The sequence below is a fragment of the Triticum dicoccoides genome, chromosome 6B (genome assembly GCF_002162155.2).
Source record: "Triticum dicoccoides isolate Atlit2015 ecotype Zavitan chromosome 6B, WEW_v2.0, whole genome shotgun sequence".
Taxonomy (NCBI): Eukaryota; Viridiplantae; Streptophyta; class Magnoliopsida; order Poales; family Poaceae; genus Triticum; species Triticum dicoccoides.
In genome coordinates, this window is record NC_041391.1 from 176841424 (window position 1) to 176862157 (window position 20734).

The 20734-nt window shown below is 46.6% G+C and overlaps 2 protein-coding genes and 1 pseudogene across 2 annotated transcripts; all 3 read right to left on the reverse strand.

Moving 5' to 3' along the window:
* Positions 1-1402: 1402 nt before the first annotated feature.
* On the reverse strand, positions 1403-3286 carry LOC119325063 (anthocyanin 5-aromatic acyltransferase-like). Its single transcript, XM_037598816.1, has 3 exons — positions 2698-3286; positions 2387-2620; positions 1403-2309 (listed from the first exon to the last, which is right to left on the reverse strand). Exons 1-3 carry the CDS (start codon positions 3184-3186, stop codon positions 1656-1658), a joined length of 1377 nt encoding a protein of 458 aa, XP_037454713.1. The 5' UTR covers positions 3187-3286; the 3' UTR covers positions 1403-1655.
* A 4928-nt stretch (positions 3287-8214) lies between these two features.
* On the reverse strand, positions 8215-8924 carry LOC119320131 (LRR receptor-like serine/threonine-protein kinase IOS1). Its single transcript, XM_037594253.1, has one exon. It carries the CDS (start codon positions 8898-8900, stop codon positions 8241-8243), a length of 660 nt encoding a protein of 219 aa, XP_037450150.1. The 5' UTR covers positions 8901-8924; the 3' UTR covers positions 8215-8240.
* Positions 8925-11482: 2558 nt separating this feature from the next.
* On the reverse strand, positions 11483-13517 carry LOC119320129 (annotated as a pseudogene).
* Between the last annotated feature and the right edge of the window lie 7217 nt (positions 13518-20734).

Consider the following 20734-nt stretch of genomic DNA (forward strand, 5'->3'; position numbering starts at 1 on the left):
AATGTAGTTCATGCAACTGCATGTCTTCCAATATGGTCGCAGCTACGTATGTGTCTTCTAACTTGGTTGCAACACGACCTTTTTGTTTTTTTCTTGGATGAGGTGAGGGGCCAGTTGCATGTCGTAGAATAGGCACGCAACTGCATGTCTTCTAACCTGGTTCAGTTTGTAAGCGCCTTTGTTTTGTCGGAGAGGGCGGCGGCAAGAGAGAAGCATGTCCAACTATAGCCACGCAACTGATCTCACAACTAGCTTTGTTATTTTCTCACAGTGGGGAGTGGGCATTTTTCAAGATATTTTGGTCTTTCTGTTATTTTTTAAAAATCATATACAAAGTTTTTTTGCATTGAAAATATTTTTCCCAAGGAACCGGAACAAAAAATGAATTTGTTTTTGTGGAAAAAAGAGCATATTAAAGCTGAAATAGTTATTTTTGTCTAGATCCAGGGACACATACATGTTTGTTGTGGTGGAATGGAGTATCGATAGACGGTGTGCTGCTCTTTTTCTGTTTGAAGTCTCTGGAACGTGGACCCAGGCTCAACATCTTTCTAGAGGCCACCCCAATGGTACTGTTTGAACTGAGAGACGAGCGGGGACAGAGAAAGAACGGGCGAGGAAGGAAGCCGCATCACGGGGGTGGGCACATCGAAGCTTTCCGCGGCAGAAGTCGGCGGTGAGAAGATGATCGGCGACGCAGGCGCCCCTCCAGACTCCAGTATGTGAATTTATTTTCAATTTTTCATTTTTGATTTTGTAGTTTCTGTTTTTATTTCTATCTATTTTTATGTTTTGGATTTGTGTTATTGTTTCTTTTCTAAATTAGTGATGTTTTGGATATTTATCTAAAAAATAATGCCACTCAATTTTGCGCACACGTGGACCACACATTTTTTCTTAATTTATTTTTCTTCTTTTTTGTGGCAAAAATATGTGTTCAAAGAAATACAAACATGCCACATTTTTTTTAGAACAACTACACTTTTTTGTATGAATTATGTTTGTTTGAGACACAGTATAGTGCAAATCGACTAGGAGAACTGACGCAGACACCCATATATTTGACATCCCAAATACATGCAAAGAAAAAGAATAAACCAATCTAAAAGAAAGAGAACAAAAAACAATAGGAGGCTGCCCACGTACAAGCAAGAAATAAAAAACCCAACACGAGATAAGCAATTTGAAAGAACAAAACAAAGGACAAAAGCAGCCCACCTAAGAAGACAAAAAAAAAGACAAAAAAAAGCCCTGTACAAGTTAGACAAGCCCAAATGAAAACGAAGGAACGACAAGAAAATCGAACGGGGCATCTGCAGAACGCTGACATCAGTCGACTTAAGTCGACTGAGTTTTAGACAGACCCAACGAGAAAAACAATGTCACTTGTTATGGCGGTTTCTGTACCAATGCACATCGAGTAGGTGATTCTACCAAGTGCAGATTATTATTTCTCCGGAAAAGAAGAACAAATGCAGATTGTTGTTGCGCTTTGCGTGCGCGTTGTCATTTCTCCAGATCGGATACGGTTCAGAGAGCAGCATACATACACGCAGTTGTCTCAGGCAAGTCTTCACCTGAAACTATCGATTATTTGCAGATCATTCAACATAGTATCTGCTTACTGATAGTCACCGCAGGACGGTCGTAGATGCTCATTCAGCCATGAACACGTCGCGGAATGCCTGCATCTTCCCCGCGGCAATCGACACGGATGCCTGCACCGAGCCGGCCTCTCTCCCGGCGACAAGCACCATCTCGCCGTCGTTGTTCATAGACGCCAGCTCCACCCTCGCCGGCCTCCCGAACCCGAAGTCCAGCCCGTACGCGGGGAACCACGGCGACCCTACCAGGACGACCGCGCGGCCGGGCGGGATGGCCGTGAACTTGGTCCACCACCGGGCGCGGTCGCGGAGCGGGTCGCGCTTCACCTCCGCGACGGCCTCCCTGACAGCCAGGAGCGCCCGGGCGGGCCCGTCCGGCCCCGCGAGCACCGACCCACTCAGCGAGGCCGTGCAGAGCGCGACGCAGTTGCCGGCGTAGGCTTCCGGCACCGGGGGCGACACGTAGGCGCGGCAGTCCGCGAGGAAGGCGGCGAACACCGGGGCGTCGTCGGCGAAGCCGCTGGCGCGCGCGATGGACACCCACCCGTGCGCCGCCAGGGCGGCGAAGGTGGACGGCGCCGTGCCGATGTTCGCCGCGGACGCAAGCCTCTGCTTGAGACGCCGCACCGCGGACGCCGCGAAGGTGAAGGTTCGCCGGCTGAGGCGACGCCGGGCGTCGAGCGCGGGATCTTGCTTCGGAGCAATCTGCGTTGGTTCAGTGACATGGATTGGAAGCTTTGGCGAACAAATTGCATAGGATCACTTTGACATCCAGCGCTCACCCTGGGCAAGTTCGGGGCGATTTGCTGCAAGAACAGCCCGGCGAGCTCCTCGTCGCCGTGGAACCGCACCAGCCTCCGGTCATGCAGCGCAGCCGACCCGGCGGGCACCCGGCCACCGGCCGCTGCCGCCGCCCACATCTCCAAGAACCGCCAAATGCCGCGCCCGTCCGCCGCCGTATGGTGCAAGGCCACCCCCAGTGCCACGCCACCGCCGCCACCGACGAACTCCGTCACCTGCTTACCCACGCATTCCGCATAAGGAAAGACAACCCCGGATAACTTACACGTGTGAGGTCAGGTGTGACGCGTACCTGCGCGGCCATCACGGGCGCCGGGAGCTGGTCACGGCGGATGTTCGGGACAAGCTGTCCGAGAGCGTCCTGGTCGTGTTCCGACCCCTCCTCGACCAGCCGCTCGAAATCGAGGTCCGTCTCGGCCTCGACGAACGTGACGCCTCGGCAGGAGCAGCCCTCCCGCTCGTCCGGGAGGACGATCGACAGTGCGCGCGAGTCCGGCGAGTATGTGAGCTCGCCGGCGAAGGGGTGGAAGGCCGGGAGCACTTGCGCGAGGGAGGACCTGAGGGTGCCGACGACGTCCGAGAACGGGACGCGGGGCAGGGACCGGAAGAGGAAGACGCGGCGGACTGGGGGCAGCGCCACCCAGAACGCGTCGAACGGGGACAGCGGGACGAGCCGGCCGGGGTCCGGGAGCTCCGCGCCGCCAGCGGCGGGGAGGGGGACGGCGGTGGTGCTCCTCGTGCGCACCATGGGCGGCATGTTTCCCGATCTGTTCGGTGGCATTCACAGCTTCCTCTTCTGGCATAACCGCATATTAAAATCGCTGGAAGCGGCGGCGAAGCTGTCTGCTTGCGCGCTTCCGCGGCGCGCGCTTGGCGGCATGGCCGACCCAGCGGCAGTCTACAAGACTCGTGTCCGATTTCAACGTTTCTTCATCTGATTATTTCTGAAAAAAAACTGCTTTTTCATCCTTTTCATGGTTTCTGTTTTTCATGATTTTCACGAATATTGAAGCAGTTGCAATCTGAGTCGAGATCCACGAAAGCACCCAGCATTGTATGGGCGTTATCATTTAGTGCCACACATGTGGACGCTCCTCGCCCGAACGGACACATGACGCTCGTCCGAACGTGTGGGCGAAACTGCTCTTCGCCCACACTACGCTCACACCATGATAGATGGCAACTACAAGTGTGCATATGTGGCAACTAGTTAATCAAACACATCAACTATCGTTGGCCATATATGGCAACTATGGTTTAAGCACATGTGGCAACTCCAATTATTTACACATTGTACATATGTGGCTACTAGCTAATCACACATGGCAACTATGGTTAATTATACATGACAACTATGATTTGACCACACGTGGCAATTTTAATTAGTTACACACATGACAACTAAAGTTGATTACACACGCGTTCACGCTCATGGGGTGGGGTGAGCAGTTGCCACAAAGGTGTGTGGGCCGTCGTAGCTGCGCCCAAACGTGTGGACAATTTTAATGTTCGAGTCGTGTGGGTTGTCTCTTGGGTACGACCGGACGACTCGTGTCGGCTGTCCATTATACCACACGTGTGACAGTTATCAGTGTCCTAAATGATAACGTCCACACATGTGGCACAATTCAACATAGCCCAAATGCAGTCAATGTCGTTTGATTTATTTGCACAAATATTGAAGCAGTTGCCATTTGCGTCCTTCCTTTTTCAGGAGTAGGTATATTTTTGTTCATTTTGCCATTTTTCTTCTTCTTTTTGTAAGAACAATTTCCTTTATAGAGACGTATTTTTGGAAAATATGTAATTTTTCTTGCATATGTAATTTTTTAAATACTTGGATATTTCTTTGATCCAATAATTATTCTTGACATCCAAGATTCTTTCTAAAAAAATGTACTAACATTTTGCAAACATTTTTTAACATACATGAACACTTTTTATTAACGCACGAACATTTATTTTCTGTATGTGGTTTTCTATAGTGCAAGACATTTTTATTGAGACTTTTATATATAACAAATAATGTATTTGAGAATTGTATAAAAATTAAAATGTATTGTGGAGCCAGATAGACACTGGCCCATATATGATCGTTGCAGGCGAGCATGTGGGTTGCAGTTCTATGCCACATCGATCAACACAAGTCTTGTTTGTTTTGAGCTATTATACGATGAGCTAGTTGCAAGGGAAAATTTGTTGTGCTAAGAGCAACTTTAGTAGAGTCATCTTATCGCTTCGATTGTCATAATAGCCATTATTATATGATTTTGGCAAAAAATGACACTAGCAGAGTCGTTATACCTGGCAAGACCGTTATAATTTATGGAACGCCCTTCGTATATAGCCTTCTAGCCTTCATATATGGCAACTCGTGGCTGTCTTTTGTTGCATATAAATTATATGTGGCGCATAAGGCCTTGTACAATGGAAGGTGCTTAAAAAAATAAACCGAATTTTTCTAAAGCACCGGTGCCTATTTTTATAGGAGAGATGTTTAGTTGTACGATGGGAGGTGCTTAGGGAAGGTGCTTAGAGAAATAAACTAGGCTTTTCTTAAGCGCCAGTGCTTATTTGTACAGGATAGACGCTTAACTAAGCGTCTCTTCTATAAAAATAAGCACCGGTGCTTCAGAAAAACCCGATTTATTTTTCTAAGCATCTTTCTAAGCACCTTCCATTATATAAGGCCGAAAAAACTTCAAATGGCCCACATCTCATGTGAGATGACAGGGAGGTTGGGAAAAAAGTGATGTCTCACTAACGAGTACGCCCCATGATTTTGGACACAGTAAATATAAAAACTATGAGTTTGCGCATAAGACTAGTAGGCTTCATATCTATATGGAGCATGCTTGATATGGTGGATGGCAATCACAAATATGACGTCTCTGCTTAGTTGCTCTAACAATGATCTACGATGACCGTTGTTTGTTTAGCAGTAGAGTGGTTGTGAGATAGCTAAAAGCAAATACATCAACCAGGCCATAGTTTTATCATTTGGCTAGCTCTTTCTTTTCCTTCTCGCAAGGCAACTAGGCAAAATCTTCTTTCCCTCGATCTTTGTCGGTGAGTCAATGGATTTGCTTCCCCTCTGCTCGCCACTTCGATGGCTGGTGTCAAGGAGGGGAATCTAAGTGCCTCAGCTCTGATTAGTAGCTAGGGGAGTAGGGAGCTCAAGCTGACGACAACACTTCATCTTTGAGCCAGTCTTCAGTCTTCAATCCTTCTCGAGATCGTCTATCGGGACGAATTAGACAGATCTCCAGCATAGACTCCTACCGACTCCTCGAGGCAACGTGGTCAGGATTTTTCATTGTGCATAAACGACGATGAGATTTGATGTTAGTTTTTTCAGTCGATTCAAGGGTTCTAAGACGACGATTGCGGCTGTGGGACGCTAGTTCTCAGGGGCACATGCACAAAAGACTTCTTGACTGTGGTTGACAAGGTCAATAACAACACATCAATGACTCGTTTTGTCGGCGGCACGGTCATTCGATGGTTTAGAGAGACTAATGTAATTTTTATATGTTTGGGATGAAATAGATTTGTGTTGTTCCCCAAAAAATAAAAAATTGGAAAGCAGCTCCGAAGGTGAGAGCAACTAATTAAGGAGGCTCGTTCGGGAGCCTCCCCAAAGGTCACCTGGGGTGGCCTGAGAGAGTGCCACTTGACGCCCTCTCAACCGCCATCATGTGTCACGCTCTAGACGCTCCCTCTGACTTTTGTTTTTCTTATTTTTCCGCATGCATTTTTGGAGTTTAGATGTTTTTTCAGGTTTTTTGGCTTTTCGGATTTCCACCGGTCTTTCTTAACTTTTGGACAATTTTCTCCAATTTTTTGCCAGAAAAAGTATTTTTTTTGCTTCTACAAGAGGCACGGGTTTGCTTCCTCGAGAGGCACGGCTTTGCTTCCGTGAGAGGCACGATCGCACCTCTCGAAAACGGGAAAAAATGCCTTATCTTTTTTTCTCCCTTCCGCAAGAGGCATGGCCGTGCCACTAGAAAACGGAAAAGACGCGTTTTCCCTTTTTCCGTTTCACGAGAGGCATGGCCGTGCTTCTCGAAAACAAAAAAAAAGTGATTGCTTTTTCTTTCTTCCGCTAAAAGCATGGATGTGCCTCTCGAAAATGAAAAAAGATGTGTTTTTTCCCTTCCATAAGAGACAGGTTCCGCGAGAGGCCTCTTAGAAACAAAAAAAAACGTATTTTATTTCTTCCACAAGAGACACAGATTTGCTTCTGCTAGAGACATAGATTTGCTTCCACGAGAGGTACAGTCGTGCCTTTTTTGGAAAAGAAAAAAAAGTATGCTCTCAGTTGGGTTCTTTCCTCCAGTTTCTTTGCCCGGTTTTTTTCGTGAAAAAAGTTCGTTAAAACCTATCAACATGAGATATAGTTTTGAAGATCTCGACACGAGGAATCCAATGATGAAAACGGTTCGAGATTTGGAAACACGGTTTAAGAGATAAAATATTTTAAATAAACAGATCTACGAAAAAGAAAAAACTCCTAGGTAAACTCCTAGGTTGCGACAAGTTGCGTACATGCAGGACACCACTCGTCGCAACCTGGAGAGGTAGAAGTGATTTTTGAATGGAGTATTTCTCAATTAATGATTTCGCTTTTGTTAGAAGCCCAACACGGAGCCTTACGGAACTTCCCGCTGAGCTGCTCGGTCTACTCCGGTTGGGCTAGATCGGAGGTGGGCTGATCGGTGGTGGCCTACATACTAGAAGAGGCCTAATCTCGCCTCCTTCCCCTCCTCCAGGCTCCAGCCGCCCATGATTTCCCCGGCGGGCGAAGCCGGGCCAAGGGGAAACGACGCCCGGATCTTCAGCGCGAGGCTTGAGTCCCTCCCTGTTGTCGCTCCTGTCCGGCACCCCGGAGGAGATGGAGCCCATGGGTTGCCGCCAAGGGGACTCGACGTTGGCGCCAAGTTCGCCTCCGCGGTGGCGGGGGTCAAATGGGCTCGTCGCCGGCGACGATCTGGGCGCCATCCCCAGCCACTGCGGCGCCGGCCTTGGCGGAGTTCGATCCCGCCGCGTCCATTACTCGGAAGGCGCCCCAGAGGTGAGGCCGGTTGATCCCGTCGATGATTTTCTACCTATGCCAGAATCCCCGTCTATTGCGGTGTCTGTAGACATTCCGGAGAAGCTCTAGTTCGTCCACGGTTCCGCGCCGGTGCTGCAGTCTCCGCCGTTCCCACCGGCGAAGCCGCCGGCAGCAAATTAGAACAGACTGCACGGTGCGCACCCTTAATTCTATGCCGTTGCCTCCCGTACCTTCCACAAATGATGTAGATCTGGTGGCAAAGGATGGTTCTCCTTCAGAGAAAATGGCCTCAGCATCCATGGCTGCTGTTGATCTGAATGCGGCCGGGTGCGGTGCCTCGGTGCCCATCAGTACGAATGGCGCATCTTATTGGAGATCAGAGGGCCGCAACGACCATTGTGGCAGCAAACTCCACATTTTGAACCAGAAGAAGACTCATGAGCATCCATGGCCATTTTCTCTGTGGATTTAGGGCTAGGAAGAAGCAGTGAAGGGAGCGACCGTAGTAGGACGGCACGAGTTGGCCGGTCGCTACCAGGTAGGAACCTTCCGCCGGCAAACTCAGTAGAGTTGGAATTGAGAAAATAACGATGCTTACACTGTCTCAAGTGACGACAGCACAAAGAAAAAGAGCTACAAACAGCTACACATCAGTTGGGTACCCAAATGTTCCATGATCAATCCCTCGAAAATAGAAAAAGGTTACATAATCAAAGCCTCCGAATACCGTTGATGCACAAAGGCATGGGTCTATAATGGGCGACAAAGCCTATCCGGCCTCATCGTGCTGCTGGACCGGTGGCCACCGTTGACGCCGTGCTAGAGTTAGGTACCATCCTGAGCGTTGCGCTGCTCTGGGCGACATCAGAGGTGGGCTGGTCGGTGGCATACATACTAGAACTTGAGCTGGGATCACCATTGGCGCTACCGGTGTTGACGATGCTGCGGCTCTCCTCGAGTTCAAGGCACTCCAGCAACTGCGCCATCATGCGGGTCATCGTCGGTCGCTTCGCGGGAGTTTGCGCCATGCACTCGAGCGCAAGGTCGGCGACCTTCCACACACCGTTGACATCATAGTCGCCTTGCATGCGTGCATCCACAACGCCCTCGATGTCCCCAGATGAAAGGCGCTGCTGCACCCACTTGACAATATGAATGGGTTGTGCCTGCGGGATTTGCACGAACGGAGGTTTCCCCGTGATCACCTCCAGCAACACGACACCAAAGCCGTACACATCGCTCTTTTCAGTGAGCTCTAGGACTGTCGCGTACCTGCAGTGCATATGTGCACATATGTGATGGATTTGTGTTACAGTCGTCTCAGTCGCATCGCTAGAATTATACTGAATTCTCAACAACTTAAAGCAAGGAGACATACTCGGGGGCAAGGTAGCCTGGTGTGCCAACCACCCTGGCTGTGGATACATGGGTATCACCATCCTGATTGAAAGCCTTCATCAAGCCAAAATCAGCAACCTTAGCTTTTAGATTTGCATCCAGTAGGATGTTTGACGTCTTCACATCCCGGTGTATGAAAGGCGGGCTACATGCCTTGTGCAGATACTCGAGCCCTGCATGCACATCATACCGTTGACATTGGCTACACCACATGTGCTAGCATGCAAATTCCTAGAGATCAAAAGCAACAAATGATGGGATAACATAATCCAAGCCAGAAGAATGTATACCTTGCGCGGACTCCAGTACAATATGGAGTCTCTGTCTCCAGGTTAAACATCCATCATTGCGATCTCTCCCTGCAGAACATGGTCAGTGTTAGCATTGGGGAACTTGAAAATGGAGATTCCAAATGCTCCTAGAGTTGAAATGACCTCTGAGTTTATGTTGGAGGTCTCCTTCGGACATATACTCATATACAAGGGCCATGTACTCCCCATCCTTGCAATAACCAATCAGGCTGACTAGATTCCTGTGATGAATCCCTGTCAAGTTTTGTGCCTGAGCCAGAAGAAAACAGATTAATTAGATACTGTCCAAACGAATCTAGGTGACTATTTACATACTCGATCATGCATTACCTCTGTCAAGAACTCTTTTACACCCTGATTGGAAGATTGAGACCGCAGCTTGACTGCAACTTGAGTACCATCCTCCAAGAAGCCATCATATACGGGGCCAAACCCTCCTTCCCCAAGCACTCGCCGGAAGTTGGATGTTATCACCTTCAGTTCCGTGTATGTGAATCGACGATTGCGCGATTGCACGTCACCCTCCTGATTATGTATATTTGCCGGTTCTTCATATGACAATAAAGAACAAAACAAGTATTACCCACTGTGGCACCATCACAATTGCTTGCAGTTACAGATGGACACAGGTAGAACAGTAGTTGTGTTAATGCCAAGTGTTTCTTAGGCTCACCTTCTTTTCTTCTTATTACGAAAAAGAGCAGTAGTACCACTAGTGCTACTACAACCACGGATGCCACTACAACAACAGCAATGTAGCCGGTGGTTTTAGAGTTTCGGTTCTCTTGCGTAGGCTGGCAAGAACTGTTGTTGCTGCAAAGGTTTGGACTGTGGTCGTATCTATCAAAAAGAGGAAGCGATTAGTGGTGTCGGAATAAGATAAATGGCGGCAGAGGCATATCTGATTGATTCACCTTAGAGTTAGGTTGCCATCTTGAATTCGTATCAGAAGGCCGAGCGGAATCGTTCCAGTAAGCTTGTTCCCTGTCAAATCTCTGAAGGAACCAAACAGTTTTGACATCAGAAGAAAAGTGTCGTAAGTATCAACAATAGTAACACACTAACAACATTGAAAGGACATGTATAATTTTTAAAGTCGTTTTTTTGGTTAAAAAATCCTATGGGATTATTTTGGTACAGTCAATTGCAAAAATGGATAGCAGGGTTGTAGCCAGATCAATCTTAATATTCTTCCATAACTAAAATACTACTACCTCCGTACCAAAATATAAGATGTTTTTGTAGGCTAAACTAGCATACAAAAACGTCTTACATTTCGATACGGAGGTAATAGATACCAAAGTTAACATGATTCAGAAGTACTTACAGTAGCACGAGAGAGGGTAGTTGTGAAAGACCATCAGGAATTGATCCAGACAAGTTATTATGTGACAAATCCCTAACATATATGCCAGCATATGTAATAGTGAGCTGTACTGCCAAAATTCATCATGAAAATGGATTTTTAAAAAGGGGTACTTACAGGTACTGGATAGCTTTGAGATTGGCGAAGTATGACGATATATCACCACTCAAGCCGCCAAATGACATGTTTCTGTAGAAATGCACAGTAGTTCAGACAGCACATTTATATGCTTAACTCTCATTGTGTGACAGATTAACCCCTTACGCCTGCCAGAAAAACATGTTCAGACTTACACGCTTGTGATTCTCTGAGGTCTGGAGATGGGATAGCTACAGTTCAGGCCATCCCACACTAGGTTCTTTGGGGCGCATGGGTCACCCACCCAGTTCCTGTTCAACTGGTACTTAGCCTTGATTGCAGTGATGGCAGATACTATTTTTCAGTAACACAAGGGGGGAAAAAACAGCGCAAGTTAGTCAGACCATGTGCATATCTATGCATATTAAGAAAATTCTAGCGTCTGTATTCACCATCCTGAGGGTCGGTCCCAACCCCGGCGGTGGAAATAGGGGTAAAAAGCTCGGCGGCATTGATGAACGGCGGTAGTATTGTGGAGTTGATCTCCATGATCGGTCGCAGTGTCGTGGCGTTGGCGGCTCCTAGTATGACGAGGTTCTCCTTGGGGCTGACGAACGGGACGGGTCGTCCGGTGGTCCTGGAGACGACGGTGGTGACAAGGTAATCAAAGTCGCCTATGAGCCAGGAAGCAGAGGAGTTGGGCCGCTTGAGGCTGATGAGGAACAGGCGCCGCTCCTGCTTGCCGTCCACGGTCTCCAGCTCCGCCAAATAGAAGACAGGCAGGAGCCTGCAATGGGAACGTGCAAATTACCACTTACTCAGATGCAAGATATTGGCTGGAACTTGAAGTCGCAATTCATAGTATGCTGTGAAGTACTGCTAATATGAATGGATTTTGGCTGGATCATGTGCGCACCCAGGCATGGGGTAGACGTGGTTGGGCCCGGCGTCCCAGGGGAACCACATGACGTTCCTGGTGGTGTTGCTCGGCCGGACGGCAGTCTGCATCACCACCGAGGGCACGTCGTAGAGCGGCTTGCGATCCTCCACCTCCATGGCCACCTTGGACGACGTCAAGATGGTAGTCCACTGGTCCTCCGGGTTGGTGTACGGGACCCACACACGGTCGTACGTGTCGTTCGGGTACCTGATCAGATCGGCGGCGCCGAAGTTGTGCCGGCCGACGAGCACCAGCCCCTGCGTGGCGTTTGCCTGCGGGTACAGCGTGTCCTTGAGGGGCCGCAGCTCCAGCGACGAGATGAAGGGCGTCCCGGACCGTGTGTTCACCAGGCAGACCTGCACGGAGTCGTCCGGGACGACGGCGATGACCTCTGCGACGTGCACTGCGTCGGGTTTCGAGATGTTCACCGTCTTCCAGAAGTTGACGCCGAGGTAGAGGTCGAAGATGGGAGGCTTGTTGAGACCGTCGTAGTCGCCGTACATGAAGGTGGCCCGGACCAGGTACTTGGACGTTCCCGCCACGAAGGACGGGAGGGCGTAGCAGCCGCGCCGCCCCGGCGGGCCGGGGAAGCTGCGGAGGCTGAGCACCTGCCGGTGGCTTCTCCAGTGGGACTGGTCGATGTACTCGGCCGAGACGTTGTAGTTAGAGCCGGGGCCGATGAAGCCGGCGTCTGAGGTGTAGGCCAGCTCGGTGGCGTCGTCCACGTAGCTGCTCTGCTCAGAGAGGCCGCAGTCGATGCTGATGAAACCTGAGAGCATGGACATGATGCTTGAGCCTTTGCCTGCCTGCATGCGAGTAGGATAGCATAGCGTACAAGATGTTGGAGCTCAGTACCGGTGCTGTCGGGCGCGCTCTGGCAACGAACATGAGAGACGCCGCCGGCCAGGCAGATCAGGAGCAACAACCACGGGGCCGCCATTGCTCTCCGTGATGATCGCTCCAGTTCACGACGACAACGTGCAGACATGCTGCTACCTTGTGCACCCGGCGCTTAGAGGGGCTAGCTAACTAGGACAAAAAAAGTACATGCTGGGCGACATATAAGTAGAGCCTTCGCCCAGAGTCATGCAATGCAACCAAAGGCGCTTGGGATGAGCGGTTAGCCGTCTCAAGATCAAAGAGTCATGCAACCAAGATACTTGCACGTACATGTGATAAACCTTATCATTTGACACGCAGTTATATATCTATTCACCTCAAGTCAACTGCAAGGCAACGAGCCCATCCAATAGCTAGCTTGCAGGCACACCTTCAAATTATTGGCGCCAAGGTCAACGTTGCGCAAGCACAGAACAAGTAAGCAGATTGGTCCATGATTAGCGGGGTATAGAGTAGAGAAACACGTAATGTAATGCTCAAGACAAACCGGCCAACCAGGGAAGCCGGCCACCCTGGCTTAGGTTGACTCGTTGCTGGGCCAACTAGCCGTTCATCACACCGTACCAGGTATACTCTGTTTCCTCCCAACCAAAGCAACTCATGAAGCACACAAGTCTACAATAATTATCTCTCTGTATGTTTCACTCTGGAGGGCGGTGACCAACTGCGGCCGTAGCGGAGATCAACAGTGGCAGTCGTGGTCGTGTGGTGGAGGCGGTGAGAGGCGGCAGTTTTGTGGCGCGGACTGGTGGCTCGGTTGCCCGGCACCGGCAGTGGATCCGTATTCCCGCGGCATGGCGGGTCTCTACTGACCTTGTACGATGAGTCCCCTGGCTTTTGATGGCTTGAGCTGGCTATCTTCTGTCAGCGCGAGGTGCTTCGGTCATATCTTGCTGTGTGAACTATGCGTGACTTATGATGTTGCTGTTGAACATCTGTACAACTATCTTAACTGATGTGTTGCTGTTGGCCATATCTTGCTGCTGATCCTGGGCTATTGATCATGTGCTGTTGGTCTGAAATCATGTGGGCTGTTCCTATGAGGTGCTCTGTGATCAAGTTTTGATCATTTTCTAAATTCATATAAACCTGCGATGTTCCGGCACGGTCTTGCAATTTAAATTGTTGTTGTAAGACCACACTGATGCATTGTCATTTAAAGTATCAAAATAAAGAAAACATACAGTAAAGCAAATCACAAGACCAAACTGATGCTTCTCATTTTTTTTTGGAAAAGGGGGATGTACCCCAGCCTCTGCATCCGAAAGATGCATACGGCTCATATTATTAATAGGAAATTTCAGTAACAAAGTCTCGAAAGGTCGTAGTACAATCATAAACAAAAGCTCAAAAGAGGAAAGATCCAAAGCCACAACCGGCTGGCAAAACAATTGGATCACTACATGCCTATCCTATTACACGACCGCCATCCAAACCGGTTGAAAATATTCCGAGCTATCATCTCCCATCGGGTAGACGCAATAACCAAACGCTCCCTGGCCTCCGTCGGAGTGAGTAGCGACCACATACGGATGAACGCCGTGGCCCTGAAGATAACCTGCAAAAAGTGAATGGTTGTTGATCTGTTAAAGACTAAATCATTTCTGCAGTTCCATATTGCCCACAATAAAGCACAAACGCCAACCCGAATGTGTCTTGCAGTGTCAGAATCCACCCCATCAAGCCATGTTCCAAATAACATGCTAATAGAGGTGGGCTGATTAATATTAAACGCAATATGAACCGACCACCATAGAATCTTAGCCAACGGGCAATCGAGAAAGAGGTGTTTGATGTTTTCGTTATGATCACAAAAGCTACATCTAGCCGAGCCCACCCAATTTCGTTTTGCAAGGTTATCCTTAGTCAAAATGACTTGTTTATGCACAAACCACATAAACACTTTGATACGTAAGGGTACCTTAACTTTCCAAACATGTAACGAGGTAGGGATGACGCTAGAGTTAATAACATCCAGATACATTGATTTGACCGAGAACACACCGTTCTTAGTAAGTTTCCAATGCAGCTGATCTGGCTGCTGAGACAGCCAGACTTCCATTAAACGTCTAACGAGATGGAGCCAGGCCTCCCAACGATTTCCAACAAGCGTCCGTCTAAAACTGATATTGAGGGGAACGGATTGTAAAACATTAGCAACATAGGCTTCTCTACGTCGGACAATGTTGTACAAAGAAGGATATTGAAGTGCAAGGGGGGGGGGGGGTCTCCCCAAGCCACGTATCCTCCCAAAACCTCGTAGTGGCACCATTCCCAACAATAAATTTAGCCTTGTTGAAAAAGAGTTGTTTAACTCTCATCAAACCCTTCCAAAAGGGAGAGTCGGAAGGCCTCACATTCACCTGAGCCAAGGTTTTAGCATAGAGATACTTATTGCGTAAAATCTGTGCCTAAGTGGCCTCCGTCTCAGATGACAGCTTAAAAAGCCACTTGCTTAAGAGACATATGTTTTTGACTTCCAGATTTTCAATACCTAGGCTTCCTTGCAAAATGTGCACAACATCAAAGGTTCACTACCAAGAACAATTCACAGCAAATTCTACTCAACTTCAGCAACGAAACACATTAAAATCTCACTGCCTACAGCATCACCTAATAGGCTAATATGCATTCTTTGAAGGAAATAAATAGGCCACACAATGCATATGCCAACAATCATCAGAAATGCCCATGTTTCCATAAGCTTGGTTAGACGCGCCACCCTCTTCTCTAAACGATGAGCTTTGAGCCAACTTCATTCTAGCCCAACATGTAGTTCCTGGAAAGCACGTCCAACACGATCTGGAGGAGGAGGGCCAACCCAAACAACCAATTCACATTCATCAGGAAGCTGCAACATCAATAATCTCATCAAAATGCAATCTTGGCAACAATGTAAGCCAAAACAGAGAAAATCTATGTGAATTACATCATGTGGGCAACCAAGGAAATGTCTCCCCGTGCTTGCTCCTCCCCAGGCGACACAACGAGCGGGAATGAGCCCGTGGCCCGGGCATCGGTGTTTGGAACGCATCTCAAGCCTGCAAAAGCTTGGATCCGACATGTACAACTCGGAGGAGAACCACACTATCCCAACTGCATCGACCTACGATCGAGAAATTCCCCTAATTGAGTTGAAGCCCTAACGAAAAATCCACAAATCAGAGATGCAAAATTTGCCTCCCCGGCCGGCCGAAGAGCTCGCGGATGACATGCCCGAGTTGCACATCCACGCACCTAACGTGCGGCCTCCCTCCTTGAGCTCCAAATCGATGGCGTTGCCGCCGGTGATTTGCCTCACTCATGTCTGTGCGCCTTCATGAGGTAGAAGAAACAGAGTGACGAGATAACAATTGGTGAGGGCCCACATGTAAGAAGCAAGGGCAGAAATGTCAAACTGACGCCCGGTTACCAGTCAAAGGCCATTGACCCAAGGGAAATGACCCGAAGGGGGATTTCTGCAAGGGCCATATACAGGAGAGGGGTACTTTTGAGCATACTCAAAGTTTAGGGGCCATTCCCAGGTGGGGGTTCAAGTTAAGGGGAGAAATGGAATTGTCCCTAAAAATACAGTAGAAATTTCACCTAGAAAATCAATTTCTACTATATTATAAAATATGTTTGTCAGAAAAGCATGAAACTTTCCCAGATTGCTCGGTATAGTAGTTTTGATTGTACATATTTTTTTCAGAATTTCCTGACACTCTGATTTTTTGGTCAATTTGGTCAAATACATGCCACGTATGCCAATACCACCTTTAGGCCAAGTGAGGCAGTAATTTAAACGGATTTGAGAGTTCAGGGTTGTGTTCTAACTGGTATTAGAGTTCAGGGCTGTAAATTAAACTAAAGCATGAGTTCGAGGTTGAAATATGCACTTCTCTCTTGTTCTTTTGTCATATGTTTTTTAGGTCATGGAACTGTAACTGGGAGTGGCAGTGGCAACCATGATGCAAATGGAACTATGATCTTTCCAAGGTATCAATATGCTTTCTTGTTCGTACGATGCAAATGGAACTATGATCTTGATTTGCCCGGTTCAATTAAAGTGATGTTGTTTCTAAATCGGAAATGCAGGGCTTAAAGATAATAACATGTATAATCCATGGAACCATGCACAGCCGTATTATGAGGGATTTGATTAGTATGTACGGCAGCCAAAGTGATAAAGGTGGAGGTGCAACACGTGCCGCGAATCACCTTGTGAGTGTGTTCCCAAATGTGCAAAGAAATGTGAGAGATGCAATGAGGGAGTATCGGGATGAATTAAAGAAGAAGAAAAGAGAAACAAAATTGTAAACTGAGAATTGAAAAAAAATATACCATGCAAGCGTTGTATTGGTACGTCTTCGTCATATCTATATTTTTTTATTGTTTCATGCCAATATTATACAATTTTCACATACTTTTGTCAACATTTTATATGATTTATTGGACTAACATATTGATCCTGTGCCCAGTGCTAGTTCCTGTTTGTTGCATGTTTTTTGTTTTGCAGAATATCCATATCAAACGAAGTCCAAATGCAATAAAAAATTACGGAGAATTATTTTGGGATATATGTGAATTTTGGGATGTGCAAACGAAGGCCCACAGCCTCCACGAGACACTTATGCGTGCTAGGCCCCCAGGCGCGTGGTTATGGGTGGTGGCCACCTCGTAAGGCGGTTGCTGCTCTACTTCGGGTGCAAGGAAGCTTATGTCCGGAAGAAAATCGTGTTAAAATCTCAGCGCAATTGAAGTTACGCATCTCCGGATATTTAAGAAACGGTGAAAGGTTAGATTTGAAAAAACGCGAAACAGAAGAGAACAAAGAGGGAGATCCAATCTCGGAGGGGCTCCTGCCCCTCCGCCGCCATGGAGGCCATGGACTAGAGGGGGAACTCTCCTCCCATCTAGGGGAGAGGCCAAGGAAGAAGAATAAGGAGGGGGGCTCTCTCCCCCTTCTCCCTGTGGTGCCAGAGTGCCGCCGGGGCATGGATCGTGACGGCGATCTACACCAACGATCTTGCTACCATCAACGCCAACTTTCTCCCCCTCTATGCAGTGGTGTAATACCTCTTCTACCCGCTGTAACCTCTACTTAAACATGGTGCTCAATGCTATATATTATTTCCCAATGATCTATGGCTATCTTATGATGTTTGAGTAGATTCGGTTTGTCCTATGGGTTGATTGATGATCATGGTCGGTTTGAGTTGTATGTTTTATTTTGGTGCTGTCCTATGGTGCCCTCCGTGTCGCGCAAATGTGAGGGATCCCCCCTATAGGGTGTTGCAATACGTTCATGATTGTTTTATGGTGGGTGGCGTGAGTGACAGAAGCACAGACCGCGAGTAAGGAAGTTGTTGCGTATGAGATAAAGAGGACTTGATACTTAATGCTATGGTTGAGTTTTACCTTAATGATCTTTGGTAGTTGCGGATGCTTGCTAGAGTTCCAATCATAAGTGCATATGATCCAAGTACGGAAAATATGTTAGCTCATGCCTCTCCCTCATATAAAATTGCAATAATGATCACCGGTCTAGTTATCGATCACCTAGAGACAAATGACCTTGTGTGACAAAAGCTATCTACTTTTATTATCTTGCAATTTGTTCATAGTTTTATTCTTGTTCAAGCTAAAGCAAATGTTAACTGTGCATAGAGTTGTATTGGTGGTCGATAGAACTTGAGGGAATATTTGTTCTACCTTTAGCTCCTTGTTGGGTTCGACACTCTATAAGAATGGGAGACGCGTTGGATCAACGTGAATACTTTTAGGAATTATCGCTTGACTCAAAAAGGGAAATTGTTATGGGATCAAATTCATATGTTGCATTGGTATGCTCGGGATCTATGCCTGAGATATGATTATACTTGTTGTTTTAGGATGAAGGCTCCACACCTTCCCTTTTCATGCAAATTTAACAATAATGAAACCTTGGCATCTTATGCTAATGGTAGATATGATTACTATGATGTGGAACGAATAGAAAAATTTGTTGCTTTTAAGGGTGCTTATGAAATTGAATCTATGTTTGAAAAGTATGAAGATTATGATGATGTTGTTGTTTATAAACCTGAAAACTTTGCTATACTTAAATATTTCTTTGAGAATTATAAATACAATTCCGATATTGATGTATTTCTTGAGGAAGTCTCCCATGTCCAAGAAGAGACTAATATTTTGCAGGAAACTATGGAAGAAGAAATTGATGAAACTGCGAACTCATTGGATGAAAAAGATGAGGAGGAGAGCGAAGACAAAAGGATGAAGAACGGATTAACTACCCGTGCCCACCTTCTAGTGAGAGTAACTCTTCAACTCATACATTGTTTAATATCCCTTCATGCTTACGGAAGGACGAATGCTATGATCCCGTTGATCCATTTGAAATATCCCTTTTTGATGAAATTGATGCTTGCTATGCTTGCCGCCAAGATGCCAATATGAATTATGCTTATGGAAATGAACTTGCTATAGTTCCTTATGTTAAGAATGAAATTGTTGCTATTGCACCCACACATGATAGTCTTATTATCTTCTTGAATCCTCCAAACTACACTATATCGGAGAAGTTTGCTCTTATTAAGGATTATATTGATGGGTTGCATTTTACTATCACACTTGATAATTTTGATGAATATAATATGGATGTGCTTGTTCTCCTAATTGCAATTATTATGAGAGAGGAACTACATCTCCACCTCTCTATGTTTCCAACTCGATAAATTGCAAGAAACTGCTTATGCTATGTATTGGCCTTTACTTGATGTGCATGAATTGTTCTTTATGACATGCCGATGCATAGGAAGAGAGTTAGACTTCATCATTGCATGATATATGTTGCTTTGTGCTCACTTCTAAATTATAAATCATTGCTAATTAAAATTGGCTTTGATATACCTTGGGATCCGGGTGGATCCATTACTTGAGCACTATATGCCTAGCTTAATGGCTTTAAAGAAAGCGCTGCCAGGGAGACAACCTGCAAGTATTAGGCTAATTTTTTTTAAATAATACATTTTTATTATAAATTTACAGAAATAATACACGGTTTGGATATATTTCACAAATAATACGGCGTCATCTTCGGGCAAGACGACCGGAACTAATCATCTTACTGGTAGATGATTAGTGTCTAGTCGTCCTCCCTGAAGATGACTGGGCACTCTGTTCAACAAGGGCTTCTAGTTGTCTTCCCTGAAGATGATTAGCTCCAGTCATCCTCCCTGAAGACGATTAGCTCCAGTCGTCCTCCCTGAAGATGATTAGCTCCAGTCATCCTCCCTGAAGACGATTGAAATATAACCGTGTTCCCGGGAACCCTTTCCCGCCAAATCTGCCTTTCCCGCCAACCTTTCTATTCCCGCCAACTTCTTTCTTGCCACCCCTTATGTTCCCGCCATTGTCTTTCTTGCCAACCCTCCTGCTGAACCATATGAAGAAAGATAATAGAGAAAGGATGGTTTCTAAGGCCGGGAAGGAGTGTCAATGGAGGTATGATCCTGACTACGTGTTTGACGAAGAGTGTTTGTCTAGTAATGTGTGGTGTACAACATTAGTGTGAGTATTGGGTGTGTTGAGGCCACTTTATAAGGCGATAAAGTGTGGTGATGCACAAAAAGTGCACTTTTTCTAGCTTCAAGAAAGTATTATGGTCGCTATACAAAGGATGGGCGCACATCTTGGCCCCACATCAAAGTTGTGCCTTAGTTTTATGCGCAAGGTGACCAAGAGGATAGATGCAATGGAACGAAGGTGAATTCATTTATCAGTACCTACAACCATAAGTGTATCTTGTTATTTTGGTACTTAAGTTGATTGCAGATAAATGCAAAGCCATTTTAAAATAATTTGGACTTATGGAATTCACTTTCTTTCCAAATAAATGCAAAGCCATTTTTAAAAAAATTCCCTTTGGCTTTTAAATTGATTCCAAAAAAATCCAACTCAAATCACTTGGGGAAAATTTATTGGGCTTGAATTCCATGTGGGTCTTATTAAGGATAGCCTTATGCCCAAATGAACATTAAAATTTGTATTGGTGTCAATCAAAAGCTAGGTAGGTTTCCACTTGTTGCATTGGGCTTTGCCCTTCCCAAGCAAATAGTCATGCAAACAAGGTCAATCACAAGAAATCCTAGGCATTCATAGGTTTTCCTAGAAAAATTCTAATTCCGTGTGAAAATTTTAACATACGAGATTTGAGGAAAATCTAGGACGTGACATCTTATTAGTTCACTACCTATGTTCTTCTTCATGTTATTTTCGAATTCAAGGCTCCGCAGACCT

Coding starts and splice junctions, on each gene's coding strand:
- LOC119320131 (XM_037594253.1), bottom strand. CDS start 8,900: ATGGTGATACCCATGTATCCACAGCCAGGGTGGTTGGCACACCAGGCT.
- LOC119325063 (XM_037598816.1), bottom strand. CDS start 3,186: ATGCCACCGAACAGATCGGGAAACATGCCGCCCATGGTGCGCACGAGG. Junction 2,621..2,697: donor CGCCCGTGATGGCCGCGCAG/GTACGCGTCACA, acceptor GTGGGTAAGCAG/GTGACGGAGTTCGTCGGTGG. Junction 2,310..2,386: donor TCGCCCCGAACTTGCCCAGG/GTGAGCGCTGGA, acceptor GAACCAACGCAG/ATTGCTCCGAAGCAAGATCC.